This window comes from Xenopus laevis, chromosome 5L (genome assembly GCF_017654675.1).
Source record: "Xenopus laevis strain J_2021 chromosome 5L, Xenopus_laevis_v10.1, whole genome shotgun sequence".
Taxonomy (NCBI): Eukaryota; Metazoa; Chordata; class Amphibia; order Anura; family Pipidae; genus Xenopus; species Xenopus laevis.
Genome location: NC_054379.1, coordinates 31,817,004 through 31,829,843, shown reverse-complemented (window position 1 = coordinate 31,829,843; position 12,840 = coordinate 31,817,004). Strand labels below are relative to the sequence as shown.

Here is a 12,840-nt window from a genome sequence, read left to right as displayed (position 1 = left end):
GGGAAGTCTATATAGATATGTTCATGTTAGAAGAGCTGAGAACTGATTATAAGCATCCTATAATAATATAATTTGACTTTGGAATCTTTCTGTGGGAATTAGTTTTTAGGCTGTAAGGCATGTGGAAAGGAGAAGAATCCATTACCCAATGGTAAAATGCATATACAGGCAATGCCATACTTTTGATAATACAGGTATGGGATCCATAATCTGAAAACCTGTTATCCAAAAAGCTCAAAATTACAGAAAGGCCATCTCCCATAGGGGCAAATTCACTAAGATGCGAAGTTGCGCCAGGCGCAACTTTGCCGCACTTCGCCAGGCGTAGTTTCGCCAGCGCTCCGCAAATTCACTAAAATCCGAAGTTGCGCACAGGGGTAGCGTAAGGTTGCGAAGTTGCGCTAGCGTTGATTCGCTATGTAAAGCGAAATTACGCTAGCGAAGGCTAATTTGCATACGGCGCGAAATTCAAATTTCAATGGAGGAATACGTATCTGCACTACAAATGCCTAGAAAACCTTCAAATCAGCAAATATAAATTTATTTTTGCCCTACACATGTGCCCACGGTCTAGGTAAGTTGCCATGAGTCAGGAAATGTAGGGGGAAGGAGGGGAGCCCCAAAAATTTTTCGATCTTTTTCAGCCTATCACCCATAATGTAGAAAACACGCCAGCGTTTTTTGGGACTTAGAAAAAAATTTGACTTTTTTTGAAATAATCCCTATCTACTCTATTGTGCTTCGCCAGGTCTGAGGTGGCGAAGGAAGTCTAGCGTAAAAGGTAGCGTTCAGTACACTGCGCAAGTTAGTGAATTTGCGTAGTTACGTCGCTAGCGAAAATTCGCCTGGCGTAAGGGTGCGAAGTAACACTAGCGAAACTACGCCAGTTAGTGAATTTGCGCAGTAACGTAAATGCCAAACGCTAGCGAATTAACGCCAGCGTTCGGCGCTTCGGCGCTTAGTGAATTTGCCCCATGGACTCCATTTTATCCAAATAATCCAAATGTTTAATATTCTCTGTAATAATAAAACAGTAGCTTGTACTTGATCCAAACTAAGATATAATTAATCTTTATTGGAAGCAGAACCAGCCTATTGGGTTTATTTAATGTTTACATGATTTTCTAATACACTTAAGGTATGAAGATCCAAATTATGATCAGTAAAGATCAGTTATCCAGAAAACCCCTGGTCCTGAGCATTCTGGATAACAGGTCCCATACCTGTATAAGAAAACTCTGTAAGTTAGTTGTACTCAAACTCTAGGGCTGTCCTCCCAATTGCAGCCCATACCAGTTTGCCTAAAAACCAAGTCAGGGGGACTTTAACACAGATATTTAAAGGCCCATTTATTAATGTTGAATTGCATTTTGTAGTGCTCTAATGGATTATACAAATTACTCTAAACCAAGAAAAAAACATAATTTATTGAACGGAAAAAAAAAACACTAATAGAAAATTTCTAACATCTAAAACTTGGCGAGGTCATGTAGAAGTCGATGGGAGCTGTAATTTTTCAATTGGAAAATGTCTTTAGTTCAAACTTTTAGACGTTTTTTGGTTTATTTTTGTCTCATCTTTGTTTGTATTTGCACGAAAAATGTTACGATTTTGAGTTTTTTTTTATTATTATTCAGATTAGTTCTGTATTTTTATTAATTCATGCTTTTTTATATTAGGCTCTTTTAATAAATGACTTGCCAGTGGTTAGTGTTTTCTAAAACCATTAAAATCAGAATGTTGATAAATGGGCCTCTAAGGGTAAGGCCAGACGAGGAGATTCGCGGAGGTTTTGTCGCCTGGCGATTTATCGCCACGTCTTTTGCGCGACTATCTCCCCGAACTGCCTCAGCGTTTTTTCCCCATAGGCTACAGCGCAAAATCGCCTGCGCCAATGCACACGCGGCGATGCGTTTTCAATAGTCGCCCAAAGTTGCCTCAGGCAAAAAACGCTGAGGCAGTTCGGGGAGATAGTCGCGCAAAAGACGTGGCGATAAGTCACCAGGCGACAAAATCTCCCCGAATCTCCTCGTCTGGCCTTACCCTGAGTGTTTGATACATCTGCTGCTATAACTTAGTAACGATTACAATCATCTTTTGATACATTTAAATCCTTGCTATGCGTTAAAGCTGTTTAATCATGGGGTGGGCCAGTAACCAAAAAGTTTGAAGACCTTCTCGTCTGTCCCCAAATAAAACTTTGAGGCAATTCTGTAAATCTTAGCATTTTAACATATATTATTATTGAAAATTATATCACTCTTCTATATTGCAATCTAGGGGGGAAAATAATTTTTGTTATTAGTCTGTAAATAAATTGTTCATATAATGTAGTGATTGTTCACCTATAGTTTGGGACCAAAATTAGAGTCCCCTCGTGGCAGTAACATTTGTGTGGACAGTATTATTGAAAAACGTTTCCAAATTTAATCTCAATTTCCCCCTCAAACAGTGATGGGTTGGCTCCCCTCCTTACATAAATACTAATGGGCTGATTTTTTGTCTAAATGATGACTGAGTTTTCTTATTTCTGTCCTGCATAAGGAATATTATGTAAATCATTGTCATCTCCATACTTATTTAACATACTGTAAATATATTTTAACAATGGAAAACAAGTTATTTATAAATTTGACAAGCAGTTTTCTCTTCTAGCAGCGAATGCTGTCCAGGCAAGAAGAACTGAAGGAGCGGGCAAGGATTTTACTGGAGCAGGCCAGAAGGGATGCAGCACTGAAAGCTGGGAACAAGCAGAGAAACAATATGTCCACACCTACACGTGCAAAGCAGCTAAGTGATGTAGGCTACTTTCTTCTTATTATTATTGATTTTCATATTTGTGGGCCCATACCATCAAACTGGTTTCTTTTTGGCAAAGGCATATAATCAAAAGCAGTGAACATTGCTTCTTGATATTACTATATTTGCAGCTGTGAATCTCCGTTTGGCAAACATCTTTTTCACTCATAAAAATAAAGGGGAAATAGGTGCAGTGGTTTCATGTTTAAATATAAATGTAGAGAGTGAGCGCACTCAGCACTCATACGCACTAAAAGGACAGTAATTTTATTGTGAAAAGTGTATGATATCCATAATTATAATTAAGCAGTACAGCTCTTATAACACTCCTACATAGGGCAAATAGGCCCATCATTTGAACGACTGTGCCCCTTACAAGGAGTTAAAATAATGGAAACCTATGTTTTTTATTTTTTTTATACCTATCTAATAATGGAAATGTACTAAATTTCTTTTTGAACGTGTACTAAAGCCAAATGTAGGACAAGCCCACTAGTACAAGGAAAACTCCGGGAGGGCCCAGGTCAGGTCTGGACTAGGGATGCACCGAAATCAGGATTCGGCCAAGATTCTGCCTTTTTCAGCAGGATTCGGATTAGGCTGAATCCTTGTGCCTGGCTGAACCAAATCCGAATCCTAATTTACATATGCAAATTGTGGGGAGGGCAGGATTTCACGTGACTTTTTGTTACAAAACAAGGAAGTAAACCACTTTTTTCCTTCCCCCGCCCCTTCGGATTCGGTTCAGGATTCGGCCAAATCTTCGAAGACGGATTCGGGGATTCGGCCGAATCAAAAATAGGGGATTCAGTGCATCCCTAGTCTGGACTGAGAATCAAAATGGGTCCTAGCATTTCAAGTACGCAGAGGCCCAAACAGCCCCCCACTAGCCCACTTAATAGTGACTGTCTATGGCATCTTACAGTAGCCCCTCTGGCATTTGCCAGAACCAACAGATTGCTGTTCCGGGCCTGGCCCAGGTGTTAGTGAACTTTTGTGTTCAACCAACCCTTTGGCCTTCTATGCCTATCCTATGGCCATTGCCCAAAATGGAAGAAATTGGGGGAAAGACAGATAAGAGCATACAAAGAAAAAACACTAGGAGAGTAAAGAAGAGAATTCAAAATAGTTTGGAGAGTGGAACTGTGATATAGGGTTTTCTTGGCTATCTAGTCCAACATTACAATTATCAAATTAACATATGGGTTAATGTCATTTGTATCTGATATCATTTGATAACTGGTCAAATATTGATCGGACAGTTTTAAAAATTCCCTTAGGGGGCAAAGGCTGCATCAGCATGTTGATGTAGTCTTCATCCCAATAGCCCGCGTTGGCCATGGTTGTGATCCAATCAGATTAGGCCACCTCAAGGTGGGCATATTGGGAGAAGATCCGCTTATTTGGCGACCTCACAAGATGAGCAAATCTTTTAGTATATGACCAGATTTAGGTTCCAAATGTAACCATTGCCTTTTGTGCTTTTTTGTTAATAACACTTTGGGGTTTTTTTTTATGAAAGTTGAGTTGTGTTTTTCCCGAAAAATTCAAGATTTATCATACCCCATATATGTTAAAAGCTTGAATCCAAAAATACTCCAGCTAAAACCTGTCGAGGTCATGTTGATGGTCCCTTGAACCATTTGAAGATGTTTTTTGCCTTCATGATTTTTGGATTTTTATAGTAGTTTTCCAAACTCCATCAGTTCAAGGTATTCAAGGTTTTTTTTTTTTTTTGCAAATAACTCAATATCAATTTGAGTATTCGAGTCCCTCCCCCCCGTCCCCCCGATTGGATTCAATTTAGTTTTTTTTACATTCAGGTTTTTTCATAAACAACCAAACATTTTAGTTATTTGAGGTAACAAAAAACCTCACAAACTCGACCATTGATATTTGGGGAATACAGAGAACACCCATAGCCAAAAAATTGGCAAAATAGTTTTTGGTTTTTGTACATTGCAATTTAAATACATTTTATCTGGTCTGATCTGGAATGGTGCGTTATATTTAGGCTGATGGCACATCATTTTGCATAATTGTAACTTTTTTGTTACTGGAAAATCTGATATTTATCATACAGATACAGTTTATTGATATTCCATTCACAATGTTTGCTTAGACCACAGTGTTAGTTAAATTAGCTGTTGAAGGATTTTAGTGGAAGACATTATAGGCGTACCCCACCTGAGCAGAGCTGTATCTGTCATGAGTGCAGGTGGCTCTAGGAATGGTAGATGCACTGATTGATCTGTCGTGTGAGGTGATCCTTAAAATCTGCACAGTCTTTAGCGGCTTATGTGAAACCCTTGAACTAGAACAACTTCTTAGATGACTTTCAGCAAAAAAGATAATAAAGTTTTGCCTTTTTTTTTCCAATATTTGTTTTAATTATTGGTATGCACAGTCTGAATTATCTTTTTTTTGTTTACTTACTGTATATTTTGTTTACTCGTGTCACTTTTTTATGCAAGTGCTGAATTCAAAATGTATGGATTGGGATGAATTCTGGATCATCCACAACAGTTTTTGTCTGAACCCTAATTACCAAAATAGAATATGGGCACAGACCAGAAATGAATAGTTCTTAATAGCCGCATGCTTTTAAGAGTTTAGATTAAACCAAATACAGAGATACAATATTTTATCTGGAATGCTAAGGATCTCAGGTTTTCTGGGTAAGAGATCTTTCCATATTTTGGATTTCCACAATTTAAAGGAACAATAACATCAAAAAATAAGTGTTTAAAAGTAATACAAATATAATGCAGTGTTGCCCTACACTGTTAAAACTGCTGTGTTTGCTTCAGAAACACTACTATTGTTTATATAAATAAGCTGCTGTGTAGCAATGGGGGCAGCCATTCAAAGGAGAAAAGACTCAGGTTACACAGCACATAAGCTCTGTAGAACATAATATTATCTGTTACCCACTATTTAACCTGTGCCATATAGCCTTTTTCCCATTTCCGCCATTGCTACACAGCAGCTTGTTTATATGAACTATAGTAGTGTTTCTGAAGCAAACACAGCAGTTTTACCAGCGCAGGGCAACACTATATGATATTTTCATTACTTTAAAACACTTTAATTTTTTGGTGTTACTGTTCCTTTAAGTCTGGTAAAAATCATTTAACTGACTAACCTCAAAAGGTTTGTTTTGCCACCAATATAGGTTTATGCAGCTTAGTTACCATCACGTACAAGGTACTGTTTTATTATTACAGTGAAAAGGGTTATTACTTTTAAAGGGGTGGTTCACCTTTTAATATGTTATAGAATGGCTAATTCTAAGCAACTTTTTAATTGGCCTTTTTTTTCGAATTATTTGCCTCCTTGTTTGATTCTTTCCATCTTTCAAATGGGGGTTACTTACCCCATCTGAAAACAACTGCCCTGTAGGACTTCAAATGTATTGTTATTGCTGCTTTTTTTATTGCACATCTTTCTATTCAGGCCTCTCCTATTTATATTCCAGTCACTTATTCAAAGCAGTACATGGTTGCTAGGGGAATTTGGACCCTAGAAACCAGATTGATGAAATTGCAAACTGGAGAGCTGCTGAATATAAAGATAAATAACCACAAATAATAAAAAATGAAAACCAATTTCAAATTATCTAGGATATCACTCTCGACATCATACTTAAAGTTAATTTAAAGGTGAACAACCTTTTAAGTTAATTAATTTAATTTTAAATGGGGCTGTTCACCTTTAAAAGTAATCAAACCAATCAAAGGGCTTTAAAAATTATTTGCAACTATAGTTAAGAACAGTTTCAGTAAATACAAATTTGAATGTCTGCGTTTGTAAATAAATCCAGTATGTTTTGTCCAAGGCAGGGGCAATATTGTATGAAACTATAGAAATTGTTGAAAGCATTTGTTTCTTGCAAAAGTCATGCGACACTCTCCATTGTGCACCAGCCTTTCAACCTTTAAGTTGTGGTCAGGAAAATGTTAAAGGCCAACTGCATGGGCAGTGTTGAAGGAAAAGATAATTTGCAGAGCCAGGTGTGATGGAGTAAGCTTTGTTAGCTTTCTCTCATTGCCCCACCGATGACCTTCCAGATGACCTTGTAAGGCCACCGTCCCCAGGGAATTCAAGTTAATTTAGTTTTCATAATAGCATTTCCGAAGCTGATAGCAGCTCTTTGCTGGGGAATAGCAGTTTCAGCTGCTGTCCTGTAGAGTGTGAGCTGATGCTGTGCAAGTGCCGTACATGGTGTTACTTAATCTGTATATACTGTAAAGGGTATAGGATCTATTATCTGGAATCTTTGGGAACCTAGTAGGGGATCTTTTCCTAATTGGGATCACCATACCGTAAGCCGGCTAAAAATTCCTTAAACATAAAATACAGTAGAACTCCGGATTAGATTTTTACTGGAATTGACACTGTTTTTTTTTTTGCAGTCCCATGCAGGCAAGCAGCCCTATGGGAAATGTAAAATTGGGGTTCTACTGTAAACCCAGTAGGATAATTTGCCACCAATATGCATTCATACACCTTAGTTAGCATAAAGTACAGGGTTCTTCTTAATTAAAGCAGAAGGAAAGACATCCTGCACTTGGGGTTGCCAAATATTAGGCACCCCTAAGTGATTGTATTGATTTACTTGAAACCCCGGGCCGGTGCTCCTATTAGCACTAAACTGCACCGGCCTGGTGTTATACCAGTGAGCACCACGGAGCACTTCTCTTCCTTCTTCTGCTGTCTTCGCGCGGCTGCGCAAGCGCAGTAGAACGAAAAGCCGAACTTTAACTTAAAAGCCAGCTATTTCGTTCAACTGCACATGCGTTTGCCCCGGGAGATTTGAAGAGCGAAGAACCCGAAAGAGGATCGATCCGTGGTGCTCACTGGTAGGAGCTGATAGGAGCACCAGCCCTGGGTTTCAGGTAAGTTAATACAATCACTTGGTGGTGCCTAACATTTCAGGATGACTTTGCTTCTCCTTTAAGGAAATCATTTTTATTGTATTTGCTTAAAATACGTACTGTGTGTGTGTGGGGGGGCGAGATGGCCTTTTCATAATTCGGACCTTTCTGTATAACAGGTTTCCAGATGAGGAAACAATAATAGTTGTCCTTACTGACTTTAAATAAGCGATAATTGAACTTGCAGTCACTTAAATGCATGTAAGGCCATATCAGTTTTGAGGTTGTTTAATGCAAATAGTAAGGGATGAGTGTGTAATAATATTTCTCTGGCATTGCTTTCCCTTGCTGCTATAAAGGTGTGACTGTTTTCTACAATACTCCTTGTTGCTTTTGTTTTAGAGAGTTGCCAAACAGCAGGAAGCAGGGACTCTGATTTAGTTTGGTTAGGGGCAATCCATGGGGAGCAGGATCTGTGTTTTGTCCTTTGTAACTTTGACAATTCATATTGTGTTATTCCATGTGTATATAATATATAATTTCACCATAAGACCCATGCCTTATAGTTGACTTTACAGTGGTAAATAGTTATTCACTTATAGGAGATACATAGAGAAATTCCAGTTGCACACTGAGGGACACATTTACTTAGCTCGAGTGAAGGAATAGAATAAAAAATACTTCGAATTTTGAAGGTTTTTTTTGGCTTCTTCGACCATCGAATTGGCTACTTCGACCTTCGACTACGACTACGACTTTGAATCGAACTATTCAAACTAAAAATCGTTCGACTATTCGGCCATTCGATAGTCGAAGTACTGTCTCTTTAAAAAAAACTTCGACCACCTACTTCGCCACCTATAACCTACCGAGCATCAATGCTAGCCTATGGGAAAGGTCCCCATAGGCTTTCCTAGCTTTTTTTGATCGAAGGAAAATCGTTTGATCGATGGATTAAAATCCTTAATAGTTTTTTAATCGTTCGATCGAAAGATTTTTCCTTCGATTCTTTCGAACGAATATCAGTAAATCCTTCAACGTCGATATTCGAAGTCGAAGGATTTTACTTCGACAGTCGAATATCGAGGGTTAATTAAACCTCGATATTCGACCCTAAGTAAATGTGCCCCTCAATGTTGAAAAAGTGTAAAGTGTAATTTTACACTTTTTCAACATTCAGTGTGCCACTGGAATTTCTCTATGTACCTGTATGACCCGTATGGCAGAAGTGAGTCCCCCAGTGTAGCACCTGGTACCACAAAGGGTACATGATCAGGGGTGGAAGCACTCTACCATTGTTGTTGTTTATAGGAGATACATGGGCATCCATGCTGTGGCACCTAAGAGGACCGTAATATGAAAGGACCAATGCACAATGCTATGTGCAGGGGTTGAGGGATTTAGGTGGATAGAGGGAGTTGAATTAAGAAATGATCTTTGAGGACAAAGATGTTGGGTCATTATAAGGAAGTTGTCCAGCACTTAATCACCATAGAATGAAAGGCCCCCATACACGGGCCGATAAAAGCTGCTGACAGACCAAGTCGGCAGCTTATTGGCCGTGCGTGGGGCCATCCGACGGCCTTTACCGATCGATTGGGGAGGTTAAAAAATCCGGTCATATTGCGGCCACATCTGTGTGTCTATGCAGTCCCACGATCCGACCGCCCGTAACGGACATTGCCAAACGAGTGGATCTCTACGTCTATGGCAACCTTAAGGAGGGGCACCTGCACTAAACCTTGGACGTAAAACATGGACCCTGCAGTTAACTTTACACCAGGTATTATATACAGGCCTTTAGCTATGCCACAGCACACCATATATAATGCTCTAGGGTAGTTTCTAGGTACAACATCTACTCCTGGCTGAATCTAACTTTCCAGCAACAATCCCAGACAGTCAATGAAAAGCTTTCCCTGCGGCTCTGTTTACTTTGCATACCATGGGGCATATTTATTAAAGAGTGAAATTAGAGCTCACCTCAGCCCTCCGCTTTCTATTCATTTCTATGGTTTTTTTAGAGGCTTATATATCAAAAGGTGAGCTCTCACTTTCACACATCGATAAATATGTCCCTAAAAATCCCATAGAAATCGTTCGAGAGTAGAATTTCACAGAGGTGACCTCTAATTTCACTCTTTGATAAGTATGCCCCTATGTGCCTGCCAAGCGTGTTTGTGTCAAGGTATACAAGAACTGTCCATAGTTTACTTTTTTACATAAAGTCAACCAAGGGGCAGATTTATCAAATTATTAGAGATCACCTGCTTTCAGTTCTTTCCTGATTTTTAGAAGTTTGTATATCAAATGGTGAGCACTAATTTAAGCTGGCCATAGATGTGCAGATTTACCTGCAGTATCGAACGAACGGACGTCCCCATCTCCTGACCTGCCACTAACCTTCAGTTTAAATAAAGTAGTAAAAGAACAGATCAGCCGATGTTCTGCCCCTGACAGCAATCATACAAAAGTTTATGTCTGACAAAGCTGAAAATCTTATGATCGGCAATACATGCAGAGATATTACACGCAGCCGACAGAAATCTTTTAACCTGGCCGATTGTCCAAACGACCGATCTCCATGGGACGAAAAAAGTCGGGACTCTCCACGCACGATTCGAAAATCATACAAATGGAGGATTCGTATGATCGTTTCTTTGCGTCTATTGCAGCTTTATGCCCATGGATAAATACACTTCTAAAGATCCCATAGGAACGAAGTGACTGATAATTCTGCTCCTAAGTGTATTAAAGTAAGTTGCATGTACCGTTATTTTACTGTTGAATTATTTGCCTGAGATTCTATACTGATGTTGCTGGTACTGCTTGTAGATTCTGCCTTGTATAATATATACAATAATATATAGTCTACATCCCCTGATCTCTAGTCACAGTCTTCCTCATCTCCTTCTATTTCTCTCCTGTACTTGGATTATCCCCTTACAAGAAATCAGCAGGGACTATGTCCTACTGGCCAAGATGGGAGTGGCATGACAGCATGGGACTTGTGGCCAGACATAAAAATGACCTCCTCCTCTCACCAAGCTTGTTTGCCTCTACAACTACCCCCTTGGGCCTCCAGTTGGACAGCCATGTGCTAAGTAAAACTTGCTTTTCTCCTGCCAATTTGCTGTGACCATAAACAATAACAACTTTTAACAAAACATCAAGGTTAGCTATGAGATTTCTAGTAAAAAAAAGTCCCTTAATATATGTTACTTTCTTTGTTTCTCTGTTAGTGTCCAAGAAAATGGTTGCTAGTACAGGTATAGGATCTGTTACTTGGAAACCCATTATCCAGAAAATTACGGAAAGGCCTTCTCCCATAGACTCCATTTGATCCAATTTTTTTAAAATGATTTCCCTTTTCTCATTAATAATAAAACAGTAGCTTGTACTTAATCCCAACTAAGATATAATTAAAGGGGTGGTTCACCTTCAAGCAACTAGTTGTTTTCAGATAGATCACCAGAAATAATGACTTTTTCCAATGCCTTTCTATTTTCTATGTGTGACCGTTTTTCTAATATTGAAGTGTCAAGTGTCATTTCTCTCCTGAAGCAGCTCTGGGAGGGGGGGTCGCCGACCCTGTAAACTATTCTAAATTGGTACATTTAGTTGATACATTTCTTATCTTTGTCCCTGCTGAGCAGAATCCCTGAGTTTCATTACAGGCAGCTGTTAGAATTGATACAATAGTTACTAATACTCCAGAGATGCTGCTGAGAAATGTATCAACTAAATGTAGCAAAATTGTAACAGTTTAGAATCTGCGCCTGAATTACTGAGCTACCAGAGACCAGAGACTCAAACATTCAACTTTACACTTGGATTTTGGAAAACAGTAAAAGATAAATAATGGAAAGTAATTGGAAAATATCCTTATTTCTGGGGAACGATCTAAAAACAACTGAGTTAAAAAAAAGTGTTCGGAAGATGAACAACCCATTTAATCCTTATTGGAAGCAAAACCAGCCTCTTGCGTTTATTTAATGTTTTCATGATTTTATAGTAGACTTAGTTATATCCAAATTATGGAAAGCTGCGTTAACCAGAAAACCCCAGGTCCCGAGAATTCTGGATAACAGATCTCATACCTGTACATTATAAAACAAATGTGAAAAACACAGAATGAGGCATCTTTTTCCATATACATTGGATAAAATATATTTCTGTACTTGGTTTACCTTAACGTTTCATATTTCTACAGTTACAGGTATTTCTACAGGTATGGGATCGATTATCCGGAAACCCGTTATCCAGAAAGGTTAGAATTACAGAAAGGCCAGTCTCCATTTTATCCAAATGTAAACATTAAATAAACCCAATAGGATTATTTTCCTCCAATAAGGATTTATTATATCTTAGTTGGGATCAAGCACACGTTACTGTTTCATTATTAAAGAGAAAAAGGACATTTCTAAAAATTTTGATTATTTGGCTAAAATTGAGTCTATTGGAGACAGGCTTTCCATAATTCAGAGCTTTCTGGATAACAGGTTTATAGTGTAACAACCCCTGCATTTTATGCTTTACATTCATATAATAAAGCATAAGTTGATCAAAATCTAATTGTGTGCATATCCATTCTCCCAGTGCAAGAGCCAGGGAGACAGAGATCCCTTGCAACATATATGTCATTAATTTAAGATTTAGCAACAGTCTGAGAAGTGTCATTCCTCTTGGTTTAGTCTTACTGCTAGTAACGGTATTTATCTTAGTACTTAGCAGCAAGTATGCAATATAGTGCCTTTCTTTCACTGAGCTGCACAAAGCTTTCAAAGGCCTGCTTAAACTGCTCCGTCAGTTCCACTTGCAAAGGAAAGGAAAAGCTGCTTTTTTTTATTCTGGCAATTAAACCTGTAACTTTATTTAGAGATTTCGGGAGGGAGGGAAGAATAGGGATCTTAGCAAAGGGAACTTTAGAGAATGCAACCTTGGCCCTTTGATGTTAATTGGAAAACATTGATTGAATAGATGGGGCTGCCATGCTGATAATTGTGACAGATTTAGATATGATCATTAGATTCTTAGATAACAAAAGCAGCTTTTGGCCATCTAATTGGCAAAACAAGGAGTAGAAAAAAAAAATCTCAGCATTGTCTTTGCCATTCCTTTCTTTTGGAAACTCCTTCAATGATTATTGTCGGTTTGGACACGC

General features: G+C 38.6%; 1 protein-coding gene across 8 annotated transcripts in view; it reads left to right on the top strand.

The window, feature by feature from the left end:
* The window catches only part of ehbp1.L (EH domain binding protein 1 L homeolog), a 294,730-nt gene that overhangs the window by 165,457 nt on the left and 116,433 nt on the right, over positions 1–12,840 (top strand). For 7 of the 8 annotated variants that reach the window (XM_041562641.1, XM_018262832.2, XM_041562644.1 and 4 more), the window contains one exon: positions 2,656–2,799. In XM_041562641.1, the coding sequence (XP_041418575.1) occupies positions 2,656–2,799 (144 nt within the window). The remainder of the gene's footprint in view (positions 1–2,655; positions 2,800–12,840) is intronic. The other variant, XM_041562642.1, reaches the window with a different exon arrangement.